The following is a 15,827-nucleotide window of genomic DNA, read 5'->3' as shown; positions in this document are numbered from 1 at the left end:
GTAATGTCAATTACTTTTGTTTTTAAAGGTTTAAATGTTTTCATAGCAGAGAAAGCTTGTACATACAATGGGCTACGCTTAATTTTAAATACATAAAATAATAAAAACGACGACAGTGACAGTCAAGTTTAGTTTAGTTTAGTTTTTTAAAACACATCTGTCTCATCCACCCCACAGATTCAGACTTAAACCTGCACGAGAGGTGAGGAAGGATCAATGGTCAGTCCAGGCTCGATGTTTTTCTCAGTTGACCCACGTGACCGCCCCAATAAATTCAGAGAGAGCGGCGCAGCGGCAACACTGATTCCCACCTGCAGGCGTGCGTGTAGCTGCACAGGGAGGACGCCTCCAGACTCCTCGGCACAGTATTAATAAAGTTTATTCTCTTGTCTCCGCGTGCGTGACTCCTCCCCGCGCTGATTAAATGCCCGCGCGGAGCTTCAGTCTGCGACAGTTGAAGGCAGCAGAGTCAGAGGAGCAGTAAGGTTGGACTTTCATCCTCCTAACAGCGAGCACACAGCTGAGGTTTTTGTCTCTCTCGGGCACCGTCTCCATCCACGAAGACTCAGCTATGAAGACCATTCTTGCTGCATACTCTGGCGTCCTCAAAGGTAAGACGGTCTCCGGCTGCAGAGGTGCAGCACACGCAAACAAACAGAGGTGGTCAAACAAATCTGGGACAGGAGTGACGAAGGACACGCCAGTTTTATTCTGCGTGCAGAACTTCGTAGCATCTGTTTAAGAAAGTGTCACCTAGCTGTCCAAACTCTGTTTAACCCCCTGAAACCTGAGGAGATGGGCTCTATTTGTTTGTTAAGTTACTTATTTTGGCAGAAGAAGAAATAGCCCATGAATATGGAAGACATTTAAAAAGAAAGTGACCTGAAATTTAAAAATAAATAAAGAAATGACCTGAAAAAAGGGTTAAAAAATAATTCAAATGTTGTGTTTCATACTAAGGATAATTGTACATGTAGCTTTTTTCCCCTTGCTTTTTAGAAAGGAAAAAGAAAACAAAAAAAGGGATAAAAGTTAAAAAAGGACAAACGAGACTTGGAAAAAGTGCAACAAAAATTACAATAATTTTGAATATATATAATTTTAGTTCTAAATAAAGGTTTTTTGCTAGCTTTTCTAAATCGACTAATTTCTTTTATACCAACTTGCTCGTTGCGCTTTTTCTACGTGTTTTTGAAAGAAATCACACCAACTTGCCCAAGATTTTAAGCTTTTGTTGTCCATGCTTTTTAACCCAAATGCCTACTGCAGGAAGTGTGTGTAAAATAAGCGATTTGGATGAAATTTGCATTAAAGATGAGTTTTCCTGATACTTGTAGGAACTTTTCACACAATTCTGTCTGTATTATGTTTTTTTAATGAATCATAAATACTTAAAAGACTTCTTTTTTTGAGAAATGCAGTGTTTTTATCTTTATTTTTGTGTGTAATTGTTCTATTAGCTCCTTGGTTGGTTTAATTGTGAACTTTTAAATTCGGGATGCGGCTGTTAAGCAGAGAGTGAAGGCCCTGTGAATTTGACTTTTGTTAGGATCTTCATCAAGCCTCTTGAGATTTCTCTTTTAAAGTTTACCTATTAACCCTTTGAAACCTGGCAATGAGCAACAGAAGAGTAAATGACTCGAAGTCTTAGAAAAGTTATTTTAAACATTATAATAATTACATAAATAATTTTAAATATGTAAGTTATGACAATTATAATTTTTCCTTAGATATGTTCCCCCAGATTTTAAAAAAATAATAATTTTCTAAATGTACTTCTTTATTGCAATTTGTGGACCATTTCTTAACTTGCCATGGGGGAGAGGACAGTTTCTCGTTGCCTTTCCCCCATGTTTTTTTAAAGAAATCGAATGCTCAGGGTTCAAAGGTTTAAATACTTGTGAAAGGCCTCTGAAAGAAGCAAAGTGATGTCGCTCCAGTTTACAAAGGGTTAAATAATTAAACTTAAAAATGAACCATTTTATGTTTGTTTAGTTGTCTTCACATATATGAATATAATGAAATATAGGCCTTATTTTGAATTTTTTAAAAACCTCTACGCTCCTTAAAATCAAGAAGACCATGTGACCCCCCTTAAAGTTTTGGCGACCCCTAACGGGGCTCGGGACTCTCAGATTGGATACCAGTGTTTTAGGTGATACCAGAGGAGACTAAAAAGGCACAAATGTTCTACTACATATCATTTTTGTAGTGTTTTGCAGCCATTATTGCCACTGCTTGTACTGCTGCTGTACTCACAAATTCCTCGTTTTACATGCAACCAACTACCAAGGCAATTGTCTTGTTTTATTTTTGTTTTTGTTTTTCTACCATCTTTCTTTTTATTTTTTATTTATTTTAACTATTAATTCCTTGCTTATTTGGGGAAATGTTGTGAAGTTGCTCATTGCTTCACCCCATACTTTTGAAAGAGATTAGGTCACTTTGCTTTGTTCTCAAAGGGTTAATATCCTGAATGTACACGTCAGTATTATTATAAGATGGACATGGAAAAGGTGTGAACAGAAACAGGACGATCTCTGAGAGACACCTTTATCTGCAGGACAGTGTTTGTGCACCTCTCTGTCTGGGGACCAGTTTGATCTGGTTTAACAGATACTGAAAGTGAGCAGATTAAGCCATGAACTGGTCACTTTTTGCATTCCCAACTCACTCTCTGTCCCCCTCCATCGTCCACTGGCCCTGATTCAAGCAGTGATGGCCTTGAGGACGTCACAGCATCGTAGTGCTCAGGTATTACCAGCAGCAGCCTTGTGCTGGGTTATTTTCAGTGTGAGCAGATGGGATTAGGCGACAGTGTTTTCTCGGAGTAGATACCTTCTTCTTATTGGCTCTCTGTGGGACGAGCTTTGACTGGCTTCTGACGCTCTTAATGTGTCCGCCGTGCTCCCTCTTCACACACGGTCTCCTTACATGTAGCTGCATGGCGTCGCTCTCATGGGCTTTGGACGGAAAAGTGCCGGTGAGTCGCTGAGACTGAGCCGATGTAGGGCTGCTTGTTGTCAAACCTGAACTAGAACAGTATTACTACCAGGAAAGTGTTAAGCTTCTGTAACTGTGTCTTCAGTAATCCACCTTCATTGACTATTTTGATAAAACTCCTGTCATTGTCTCATGTTTTGTCTCCAGGCACGGGCTCCAGCATCCTCTCCGCCCTGCAGGACCTGTCCGTAACTTTTTGGCCCTGCAGATCCAAGATGGAGAAACACCTGCAGGTCATCTCGGTGCTGCAGTGGGTCATTAGCTTCTTAGCCATGGGTGAGTGAGTGTGTTTGTTTGTGTGTGTGTGGGGGGGGGGGCAATGTGCATTACACTCGAGCTGTAAGAAGGCAAAGAAACCAAGAAGATTTAGCCTGTAGGCCCATTAGCCTAATGGTAACGAGGTCAGGTCTCTGAGCTGAATACATGCTTGTTTCTGACTCCCTGATTAGACTATTACTGAGTATTTTAGCCCAGTTTTGTTATTTCTGTGCAAGTAATTAACTGTAGAGTCTCCCTTCTTCCTCCAGGGGCTGCCTGCACTGTCCTGCTCGTCTACATGTTCTGCACTGACTGCTGGCTTATTGCTGCCATTTACACTGCCTGGCTCATCATTGACTGGAACACCCCAAAACAAGGCAAGAAATCACTGTTGCATAGCCCGATTTTGACAACACAACAAGGCAACACTCAAGAATATAAATATAGAATAGAACATTTTGCATAAAATTATGGTAGAGGTACTCTAAAAAGTACGTTATCATGACAAATATGTACAGTATATCTGTTTCAGAATAAGAAAACTACAGTTTTGGGCAGATACGTGCAAACAGTTTTTGCAGAGAAGGGAAGTGTGCTGTAGAATTTTTTTAAAAATGGGTGTGATATATCAAAAGTTACTGTGTTTAGTGCCAGGCAAGGAGAGAGAGAAGTTTATTTGCATGGCACATTTCAGCAACGGCAAAACATCCAAAGAAATAAATGCTAACATCTTGTAGACTAAATAACGAATTAATGGATAGTAAAACTAATATAATAGTTGCGGCTGTTTTGATGTGATGAAGCGATTTCTGATCTGTCATGTTCTCCTCAGGCGGCAGGAGGTCCTCTTGGGTGAGGAGCTGGACAGTGTGGACGTATTTCCGAGACTACTTCCCAGTCCGGGTAGGTAACTTTATCAGTTTCTTGGTGTACCGTTGCTAATTTTTCCAACCATGAAAACTCGACAACAGTGGAGGTATGGAGACGTCCATTTTCAACCAGTGAGGAAATGAACCTCACGTGTGCTGCTTTGTGCTGTTGTCACAGAAAAAATACAATTATAACTCTTACGCTGAATTGTATGATTTAGCCAGTTAATTGATTTCCAGTCATACACAGGTCTGACATTATAGATAAGCTTATCAGGGAAGGTTCAGGTATCAGCTGTCGGCTCTGTGCTGTTCCTTTTCCCGTGTTGATTACGATGAGAGCTTGACGTTAGTATGGAGTTTTAGACTTTGTACTACCTGATAGGCCAAGGAGCGTGCTGAGCTTGTTTTGTGCTCAGGTATTCCCTTCTGCATGTTCAGATGAGAAGACAACCCCAGTTCAGGGTGTGGGAGTAGCGTTATCACAAACTGCCATGCGCACACACACACACACACACACACACACACACACACACACACACACACACACACACACACACTGCATACAGATGGATCCAGTGTACTTTACTGTCACTGAAGAAGTCAGAAATCAGGGGTGGAGTGTGTTACATTCCCTGCATGAATCACACAGTAATAATTGGATTTTACTGAATCATCATCTCCAGAAGTGCAAAATAGCTGATTAAATGATAAGTATATTATATAGTATAGTATATATTTTTTTAAATTTTACTATTAGAAAATTACTATTTTTTTAACTAGTTTTTTTTAACTAGAACTGATAAGGAGTATTGATGGTCGTTTCAGAGAACGTATGGTCTTGAAAATTGGCCTCATTGTCATGGAAAAGTCATGGAAATTTTTTAAATTTGGTTAAAAAAAGTGGATGAACCATGAAAAATATCAAACGTCGTCTGGTTCCAGCTTCTCCTACAGGAGGATATGTTGCTTTTCTTTGATGCATATCATTTGAAACAGAAGATCTGTGGGTTGGACATTTTAATGATGGCCATTTAAGACCCAGGAATAATTTCATGAACATTTTTCAATACTTTGATATTTTATAGACACGATTGATTAATTGATTGTTGGTTGCATACCTAGTACTGCTAGACAGATACTGCTCGTGCAGTATCACTCTCACCCCTGTAAGCATTATCACGTGAAACAAGGTTAATCAATTTAAAAAGATAGAGGACTGAGTGATCAAATCTAACGTTTTCCTCTCTGTTGGTGATGAGCTTTTGTTTGCCCCTCACTCCTCAGAATGTTAATGAAATACAGTTTGTTTGATTTCATTGTTTCCTTAATTATTGCATTACCAAAGAAAACACCAACAACTGACTGGTTTCGGTGTATTAAATCACCTCAGTATGAGGAGAAATGGTCTCTCTGCCCAGGTGTTGACGAGCTTATCCACTGTACAGAGTGAAAAAAGAAACGAGGGCTGTCAAACTCTACAGTGAGGAATTTGAGGACATACTCTTTGCAGCTGAACTTTGCTCATCTTATTGATCTGTACAGTGTGTTCTGTATGGTCATTTGTCTCGTTGGCTTGATGAGATCATTATTTTGTCACTCACTTGATGCCAGCTGACTATTACATTTCTCTTGTTTTAGTCTCAATATTGCCACAAGACATAAATTGCCCAATACTTTTTTTGCCCTTGTGCAAAGTTTTAGCTTTCAGTCAAATGTTGAAATGTTGGTTATTAGCTACTGACATGAGTGAGTCTGTAGTTGAAAGGTTATCTCTTGCAATAGAGATTAATAATTCAGTCAAAGGGGAAATAAATGATACGCTCACTGTCCCATAGCTCAAAATAACCAGAATATCTGCAGAGGCATCAATTGATTGCAGGGCATATGTTCTCTATCTGTCATGAACATATGGCTATTATTTATGAGTTGGAAGCCAGCTGATCAAAGTCCAAACCAGCCGTATAATCAAAGTGAGGACTGTTAGAAGTGTGACTGTTAAATGAACCTCTGCAAGTCTGCCTCAACACTAGAAACAAAGACTCCTCTATAATATTATTGCTGTTATCATCCACTTAAACACAGACAGTGGTAAAATTTCAGTCTTAGCGTGACTGGATCTCAGTGCTGCATTCGACACAGTCGACCTCCAACATATGACTAGACTGACTGGAAAGAAAGGGTTGGACTTTCTGGGCACAGTGCGAAACTTGTCTGAATCCTACTTAAAAGACAGAGACCAGGTTGTGTCTGCAGGTGGTGACTCATCTGAGCTAAGCAGCATCTTCTGGGGCTGAAAATGATGCCAGGCTGAAGTGTCAAAAACTGCAGTTCCTTGAATGGCTATTTGAGGTTGGCTCCAAAAATGAGGCAATCCCCATAGCCCCCCATGCTAAAATGCCTAACTTTACAGCAGAAAGAAAACAAAAAAACTGTTATGGTCTCTGTAAGCAAATTTTTCAGTTTACAACAACTATAAGGGGGGTGATTTTTAATATAACTCACCTGTTAACATTTTATCAAGGCCCAAAGTTTTTTAAGGGCATGGCCACTTAAGTGACAGGCTGTCTGCTGATTGTGTCCTTGGCTCTCAACAGCTCCACCCTCTCGTCCAAATATGTTTGTACTCCAAAAATTCAAGATGGTGATGGTCAGAGGGCCAAACTCAAGGCTTCAGAACAATAAATGGGTGACACCACGGTGACTTCATCCGTTGTTTTGTAAAGTATATGATCTGAGAGAACAGAAATGTTATGTGGAGTTCCCCAAGGATCCATACTGGAGCCTCCTCTGTTTAACATCTACATGCTTTCAAAGGTTCATATATGGAAAACAACAAAATATGTTACCACAATTATGGAGACAAAACATAAATTTACATAACCATATCACCAGGGCACTATGGCCCAATGCAAGCACTAAATAAGCATATTAAACAAATCCAACAATTCGATGTGGCAAGATTTTCTTCAATTAAACAAAGACAAACTGAAGAAATTGTTTTTGGAGCCAAGGATAAACATCAAAAGTCAGCGCTCAGCTTCAATCAGCAATCAGGTCCAATAGCAGCTAGCTGAAAGGGAGCATATTGTCAGACATACTTCCATTAATAAATCCATTCTCCCCCAGTGCTTGTATACTGGGACAGGAACAGTAGTCCAATAAAATGGCCTGATTTAGCTTTAACAGCAAACTGTGGACGTAAACATACTGATGGACTCAAACCTGACTTTCAGTTGCCACATTAAGACAATTACAAAGTCACGTCTCCGTCGGTTTTTACTGTAATCCATTTACATCTGGCATGCCAGCCAGGTGGACTCCTGCCGAGATCCTGAATGTGATCGCCTTTGCTAATGTGGTTATGCAACTGTTGTGTTTGACTAGCTATGAAGGGAGCTCTGTGTACACAGTGTGATGAGTCTAAGCCCACAGTGCAGTGCAGAGCACAGTTAATGTTTTCTGTGCCATTCTGCTGTTTTACAAGTTCAACATGAAACCAAGGGGTTAAAATAATGCTGATCCTTTATAGTTCTACTGCCAATACAGTATACTTGTACAACACCTATATGTTGGCTCAATATTTTATGACTGTACTCATGTAGACTGAGGAGAGTTATGTCAAGTCTGAGCTGATAAGGATGTTCTAGTTCTACTTGAACATAAGTTGTGTCCCAAATTTACATACGTGCTAATTCCAAGCAGGTGTTGAGTATGTAGCATGTTGCCAAATACACACACATACATACAGTTAAAGGTGAAGCTGTACAAGCTACACATTATCACATGTACACTATGTGCCACAGGACAGTATGCTAAACCTATTGACATAATAGATATGTCTATTAGTAGTCACAGTTATGCACCTTAAAAAACAAACCCATATTATTGACGCACACTTTTTAAAGTAGCAGATTGATACATTTCCATGGTGCGAGTATTGCATCAGTTTAGAGCTGCATCAGTTTGTTAAATAATTAACTAGATGGTTGATAGAAAACTGATTGGCAACCATATAGTTGACTTATATCACTTATGTAATAAATTTAAATTGGTTCCAGCTTCTAAAATAAGAGCATTTGCATCTTGTCTGTTTTTAAAATTGAATCTAAATTGAATTTTTGGTCAGACAAAGGCAATGTGAGGGGTTACGGAAACTTTCACAAGCATTTTCACTATTGTTTTACATCTTACAGACCAAGCAATGAAAGATAAATCAATGAAGGTGAGAGATTATTACTAAAAAGAATAATTAGTTGCAGATAAGGTTGAGAAAAATTATTGGATGACATTGGTAACCAGTACAGATAATGTACTTTTTACAACTACAAGTATCATCTAAGTAAAATGTGTCAATATTTTATCATATAATAACAATAATAACAACAAAACAGTTTATTTTAATAGCACATCTCAAAAACAGTTACAGAGAACGTAACACAAAACAAAATGGATAACAATCAACCAGACAGGAACCAGTAAATCCCAAAGCATTAGATATGAATATACTTAAGTTCAGTGGTTCCTAACTGGTCCAGATTTCTCCTCAGTCATTAGCTCCATACATTATATAAACTACTACATATCCAATTTTATTTTAAAAAAGTAAACACGTTTGCTTAGAAAACAAAGAAATAAAACGTATTGCAAAAAGTAAACCAAAACACAACTTCAGAATAAAAGCTCTGTAGCAGAAATTCACTGTACTTCAAAATAAAGTGTGTTTTTTGCACAATCACAAGTCACTTGCAGTCCATTCAGAATGGACCTGTGACCCACTTTTGGACCTCGACCCACCATTTGGGAGCCAGTGTTCCAGGTGATAATGAGTATAATAAGTATTAACTATAGATCTTGCACACAGCTTCTGTTCTCAAGCCTTTTGGCCATCTTATAATGACATTTCACGCCTCCACAGTGAACTGTTTCCAGTCTCAGAGTGTGGTCCTCATATGGAAATCAGCCTAACACTGCTCCTCTTTGTGCTTTTATCCTCCAGCTAATTAAAACCCACAACCTGCTGCCCAGCCGGAACTACATCTTCGGCTACCACCCTCACGGCATCTTCTGTTTCGGTGCTTTCTGCAACTTTGGGACGGAGGCCACAGGCTTCTCTAAGAAATTCCCGGGTATCAAGCCCTCCCTGGCGACCCTGGCAGGAAACTTCCGCTTGCCTGTGCTGCGAGACTACCTCATGTCTGGGGGTGAGATGATTTGAGAGGCCGTGGAGTGTCGTTTGACTCCTTGCAAAGTTTGATAACTGTATCTGTGAGGCAGCAGACCTTTGTCCTGTTGCACAACAGAAATAGCTTCTGTTTACTTGGATCTGCTGATTTCACTTATTGATAGAGCTTTGTTCTGCTCTGAGGGGCTATTTGCGGTTCAGCTTTGCCCATAGATACTGTGCATACTCTTTTAGGGTACTATAGGTTATTGTACATGTTGTTTCAACATGCTTCATTGGTAAACATCCCTTGTAGAACTTTCTTTTTGACCTGTTTCTGTTGCAATGCAAACCATCTTCTCTGCTAAATTTCTGGTGTTTTGAGACAATGTTTTTATTTTCAGCTCCAGAAGGTCAGATCTTGCACATGCTGAACAATGCAAAGCCAGAATTACACGATGCAACCACCATTTGACCAGATATAATTAGAAAAGAAAGATGTAAACATGCTTAACAATTGGGTGTATTTGCCTCTTGTGCACTTCTTCTTTACTGCAGTTTTTATAATCTTTTCATATTTTCCTTCCTCTCAGGTATCTGTCCAGTAAACAAGAACTCCATTGACTACCTGCTGTCACGAAATGGGACGGGAAATGCTGTGATCATCGTTGTCGGAGGAGCGGCGGAGTCTCTGCAGTGTGCACCGGGCATGAATTCTGTCACCTTGAAGAACCGAAAAGGCTTTGTGAGGCTGGCGTTACAGAAAGGGTGAGCCGGCTGCAGAAACACTCACAGACAAGGACACGTGCAGCTCCAGCGACCAAACAAAGCCTTGACCAAATCTGATTTGAACATGAAAATGTCATTCTCATTGCTGTGGTGACTCATTGGAATGAAAAAACCCAAGATTATTAATCACTGAAAGGTTGAAAATTACCTCACAGAGAATATCACCAAATCTTTTGTGAATGTGCATTGTTGTTCCTCATAAAGCCTGGAGCTGCTCGGGGCACGAAATGCCCTTTGAGAAGGGTCAGCCTGCGTGAGCTGGCATTGGGCTGCGCTCAGCCATGCATTAATCACTATAACAAACTATTATAAAGGGACGTGGACCCAGTTTGTCTAGTTAACCCAAACAAGCCTGAGTCCTCCTCTGTGGATTATCACAGAGACCACCTTGTCCAAAGAAGCTTAGAACTTGCTAGAAGAGACATGCAGTTACGCAGAACTTCATTCATAACAGCTAAGTCAGCATTCCAGCTGAAATAAGCCTCAAATGTGAATTAAGGTCACTTTGGCTTCATTTTCTTGAACTTTTACAGCTAAGTTTTGATGCTTATGAAATAGAAATTATGATGAACTCGATAATAACTGACACATATTTCTCAAAAAAGGGCTTAATTGCATGCATGTTGTCCAAAGTAGCTGCATGCTTTAAATGTAGTTTCTGCACCACAATATTATATTTATTTTTTTGGGTCATTTTGTCTTTAATTCTGGTGAAAGACTGGATTCTTTCCTCTCATCAGGCCTTGAAAAAATATTCAAATGTAACAGTGTGAGAAGATAAAAATCACCCTTTGAAGTGCTCACAGAAATATGTTACCTTTGGTGAGGGTTCCTGAGTCTTTGTATTGTTTTAAACACTCACAAACCAAAAAATTGGGAATCACTGGTTTGGATGATGCTCTATGCAAGCAGCGGTTAATGAAAACGTTGAAAAAATATCCAGTAATTATATTAAACAGTAATAAAATTAAGAGTTAAAAACATTTTCTAGTTAAAAAAATGTCCCTTAAAATGTGTCTGCCTCAGGTCAAATGTTAAATTTCAAGCTTGACACCAGATCTAGGTAGAATTAATATTAATCTGGAACGTTTCCTGATTACATAAACACTTTCATAACTTAAGACAAAAGCTTGGCTGTTCACCCATAGTAACGTTATAGACCCACACAAACATGAGAAATGTCTGTGATTTTGCAACTGGAAACTACAACAGTCTGCCTACGTGCAAATGATCATGACCTGCTGATTCATGATGATCACGTTACAAATGTAAAGTCACAACAAATGCAACTTCCCTTTGGATGTAGTTAGCCTGTCAGTGATGTGCATGTTAAAATACAAATAATTTAGTACTGTATGATGGTTATCACAGATGTGCTATGCATTAACCCAGTTTTCTTGTACTGCATTCTGATGCCATCACAAGATTTTAAACCTTTGAAATGTTAGTCTGTTTGATTTCTGTTGAAAACAAACAAAAAAGAAGCATTTTATTTTATCTTTGTTTTATCACCTTTTTTCTGCTCATTTTCTGTTTTTTATTCTTTGGCTTTTCTTTCCATTTTTGTGCTAATTCCAGGTAATTTTCTTATAGACTTATTTATTTTATTTTACTTTTTTTGTTGCAAATTTCTAGCTAATTTTTGGGTCATTTCTTGTTCAATTACTCATTCCCTTTTTTTCATGTTTTTGTTAGAAGTCAAGCCAGTTTGCTCAGTGGATTTAAAGATATGCTTTTGACAATAAAATTACCAAGGCATATAATTTCAGTGATTTTTACAATGGCATGACAAGTTTTATGTTTATGCTGAAACGTATCTCTTGGCATTGTCGTACAGTGGAAGTGCTTTTGTAAATGTACATTTAGGGGACAGTTTTTGAATCCTCCTTTGTGTCTCCTCAGGTCTGACCTGGTTCCAGTGTATTCCTTCGGTGAGAACGATGCCTACAAACAGGTGATCTTCGAGGAGGGGTCATACTGGAGAAATATCCAAAAGAGGTTACAGAAGTTGTTAGGCTTCGCCCCGTGCCTTTTCCACGGATGTGGCCTCTTCTTCGGCAACTCCTGGGGCATTGTGCCTTATGGCAATCCCATCACCACCATAGGCAAGTTCTTGTCTGCTAATTTTTGGCGATTCAGAGAGGTAAACATTAGGGTTATCTTTACAAATGTCAACAATACTTTAGTACAGTACATCACAGGTAACAGATTAACAGAACAGACAAAGTCAGCATTTGCTTTGTCCCGCTTCCAGGGTCTATTAAAGGAATACTTCACCCACAAAATGATCATTTGTATATCAGTAAGTCAGCTGATATCACATGAAATTGGTAAAGAAAACCCTGTTTTTCTTGTTTGCTTCCACAGTGAATGAAGGAAATGGGACACATCAGCAAAACTATTTCAAAACATCAGTTTACAAACTCTTAACAACTCATGCAGTATAATCCATGTCTCATGTGTCCAGTCGTATGCTCAGTGCTTTCCAAAAACATGCATTTTCTTTAAAACCTTGCTATTTATAACGTATGAGTGGCACACCTGGAGAAGCGCGTGCATCTGAACTCTAGTTGTTCGTTCCATTGATCAGAGTTCAAATGCAAGCACTCGTCCAGGCGTGCTATGTGTCAATGTAAGACTGTTTATGCAAAAGTGTTTTAAGCCTTTGAAACCTGAGCGAATTGGTTCGATTTCTTTCAAGAACATTGGAAGAAGGCAATGAGCATTTAACAAGACATGATCCAAAAAAAAAGAAATTAGTAAAAAAGTTACAAGAAACTTACCTGGAAAAAAAACCAAAAGAAAAGTAAAAACCCCCAAAAACAAACAAAAAAATGATCCAAAAAGTACTGACATTTATTTAAAAAACATATTTTTAAGAGTTAACTTATATGAATTCTAAATATTGATTTCTGGACATTTTACTCTAGCTTTTTTTTATACCTTTATTTTTTTCAACTTAGGCAGACAAAATAATACCTTAAGAAAACTCTATAAATCTACTCTAATTATAAGAATTATGAATGTAGTTTTTGGACATTTTTCCCTACTGTTTTGTTAACAAGATTTTTGTCAGGTCATTTTTTGGTCTTATTTTACTACTTTATTTGTGTTTTACAAGAGATTTCTTGCCAACTTGCTCATTATGTTTGTCGCCATGCTTTTGAAATAAATCAAACAAATTCTCTTAGGTTTCAAAGGTTTAAATGATTGTGAAAGGCATCTGAACGCAGCACAGAAAATTGATTGTCAGTCCAGGTGTTTAATGGCTAATCCTTTCCTGTTTTGTTACAGTTGGGGAGCCAATAACCGTGCCAAAAATTGAGGACCCGACTGATGAGATGGTGGATCTGTACCATGGAATGTACATCAGGTCCCTGCAGTGCCTCTTTGACAAGTACAAGACCCGCTTCGGCCTGAAAGAGAGTGACGTCCTGTGCATCCAGTGAGAGGACAAGGGGGGCCCTGTCGAAGCTCTGAACTGTGACAGCATCCTCAGACCCCTCCGCCCCCTTCCCCACCCCATCCCAGTCCAATCTTGGTGCCCGATTTTGGATTATCTCTGGACTGCAAACTCTACACCAGCTGAAAGAAACCTTTGCTCTCTGCGTTGTTTCACACACAGGCGTACAGTTGTTCCCTCTCAGGAAAAGGCAGGGTTGAAGAATAGTCTCCTTGCTGCTGTAATCAGGTTAAACTGTCTTAGTTGGGTAAAGTTTGACCAAATCCTGCATCAAAATGTGCATTTCTATTTCCATTTTTCAGAAGGCATCAAGTTTGGGCTGTCTTTTCAGTGCAGAGGGGGTTAATGTCCACTAGATGGAGCCGGAAGGTAACATGCAGGACTTGAAGTGCCAATGCTTTTTTCGCTGTCTTTTCACTCATGCAGCCATGTAATTCTTCCCTTCAGGATCCTATTATATGCTAAATGCACAAACAATGCAAATGGAAGATACCACTTCATTCTAATTGAGCCAAAGACCTCCGCTGCCCCAACACGTGCATGTATTTCTGCTGTACGAAAGCCCAAAGTGAAGGAATTCTGCAGGGTGGATTTATATTGTGAACGCACAGTACATGTGTGCCTGTGATTGTATGATGCCATAAAGTATTAATTGTATTCTGTAGCGAGGAATGAGCCTATTTTTTGCACTCGTCCCTCAATGAATATTTCTGATGCACTTTTTGTATTGCTGATTACCTTCTGAGGTTTTTGTGCCTTTGATGTGACAATTTTTTTTCCAAGACGGTCATCGTGCTGCTTGGCTTGATTTCCCTTTCTTGTCCTACCGGTGCCCTGGTCTGAATGGGTGTGTTTTGTCCATCCAACAAAAACTACTGTGATGTCTTGTATTGTCAAGTGAAGGTTTGGTGGGTGAAAATCCTAATGTGTGATTCCAGTGTACAGAGGATCTATATGTAATGGTGCCATGGGTGATAATTGAAAAGGAAGACTTTATACCGGCCTTACTACTGGTATTATGTTATGTTTAAGGGTGTCACTGGTACTTTTGTAAAATAAGAGTATGTAAGTATGGAATATATTCTGGGAATTATGAAAGTAAGTAACCCTGTTATGTTGATGAGCAGTAAATTATGAGATTGTCATTTGCAGAGCAGTTTTCCTCTGGTTTCACCATTGTGCCTTCTTATAAAGAGCAGTGAAAGCCATGTGCAATAAATTTGCAGGAAAAAAAACCCAGTGAGACCTGTCTATATGATGAATGGCATCACCTGTCTGCTGATATTTAAATTAAACTTTTGTATGTTTTCAGAAGGAGATGTGTGTTTTTGTGTCTTGTTTTTGGAAGGATTTACCCATCACTTAGATATATTTCTAATAAAGCATAATGTTCAAAATTTAGCCTTTATAATTTATTGTCAATATTAAACCCCTAACATAGAAATGCCCCATTAAGTAGCTAAAATGCTGTATATGATACAAAATTGCAAAAAAAAGAAAGAATTATTATTACTACTGTTGGTCGGTTTATATCATATATTATAAATATATTAAAAATGTATTATTATGCATGAATATTCAAAATGGTGTATTTATTCTTTTTGTTTTATTTTTATTTATTTTATTTATTTTGTTTTGCAGTTGGTCGAGTTGGAGCTAATGTAGTAAAGTATCACTTTGAGGTTGCAGGAAATCTAAATACTCAAAAATGCTTGAAAAAGACCAATTAAGATAAGAGAATGTTAAGTATGAAAAAAAAAGTAAAACTATAAAGGGTTTGTTTCAAATTCACAAGACAGAGTATTCCTTAAGGCGGAAAGCAAACAGATTTTGTTGAAAAGTTCAATGACCTTGTACAAAAACAGCTCCTGCTTGTGGCTGATGCTGCCCTCTGATGGTTGCTTAATATTCTGCAGTCAGGGTGATAAAGACAAAATACGAAAGTCTTCATAGTTATATAAAAGAGTGGAAGAAGTTGGGAATCCAACAGTTGTTGAAGGTGAGGCACATTTATTGCAACATTAGCTATATTACAAAGCTGCTCAAGAGTTAGTGCATCACTAATAATAAACCAATAAAGCCTAATGTATAAAGGCTACAGTATAACACTAAAATTTGTCATTTTGCATTGAGAGATTTTTGGATACTTATACATTTTGTTGTTAATGGGCTATGTTTGTATTTTTATTTAAATATACATTTGAATGCAGACCTTTTATTTGTTATGCGGTATTTTCATTAAACATGCAACCGATATAGGGATATTAAAATAACATGTAAT

At 38.5% G+C, this 15,827-nt stretch overlaps 1 protein-coding gene across 1 annotated transcript; it reads left to right on the top strand.

The window, feature by feature from the left end:
* The first annotated feature begins 317 nt into the window (after nucleotides 1-317).
* Nucleotides 318-14,863, top strand: dgat2 (diacylglycerol O-acyltransferase 2). The gene is made up of 8 exons (XM_042499786.1): nucleotides 318-611; nucleotides 3,151-3,279; nucleotides 3,531-3,638; nucleotides 4,094-4,164; nucleotides 9,130-9,334; nucleotides 9,888-10,062; nucleotides 11,986-12,188; nucleotides 13,378-14,863. The coding sequence occupies exons 1-8, from the start codon at nucleotides 572-574 to the stop codon at nucleotides 13,530-13,532; spliced, it is 1,086 nt and encodes a 361-aa protein (XP_042355720.1). The 5' UTR covers nucleotides 318-571; the 3' UTR covers nucleotides 13,533-14,863.
* Nucleotides 14,864-15,827: the final 964 nt, after the last annotated feature.

Source organism: Plectropomus leopardus, chromosome 13 (assembly GCF_008729295.1).
Source record: "Plectropomus leopardus isolate mb chromosome 13, YSFRI_Pleo_2.0, whole genome shotgun sequence".
Classification (NCBI taxonomy): domain Eukaryota; kingdom Metazoa; phylum Chordata; class Actinopteri; order Perciformes; family Serranidae; genus Plectropomus; species Plectropomus leopardus.
This window is presented reverse-complemented; position numbering and strand designations above follow the sequence as displayed.

Coding starts and splice junctions, on each gene's coding strand:
- dgat2 (XM_042499786.1), top strand. CDS start 572: ATGAAGACCATTCTTGCTGCATACTCTGGCGTCCTCAAAG. Junction 612..3,150: donor ATACTCTGGCGTCCTCAAAG/GTAAGACGGTCT, acceptor TTTTGTCTCCAG/GCACGGGCTCCAGCATCCTC. Junction 12,189..13,377: donor CAATCCCATCACCACCATAG/GCAAGTTCTTGT, acceptor GTTTTGTTACAG/TTGGGGAGCCAATAACCGTG.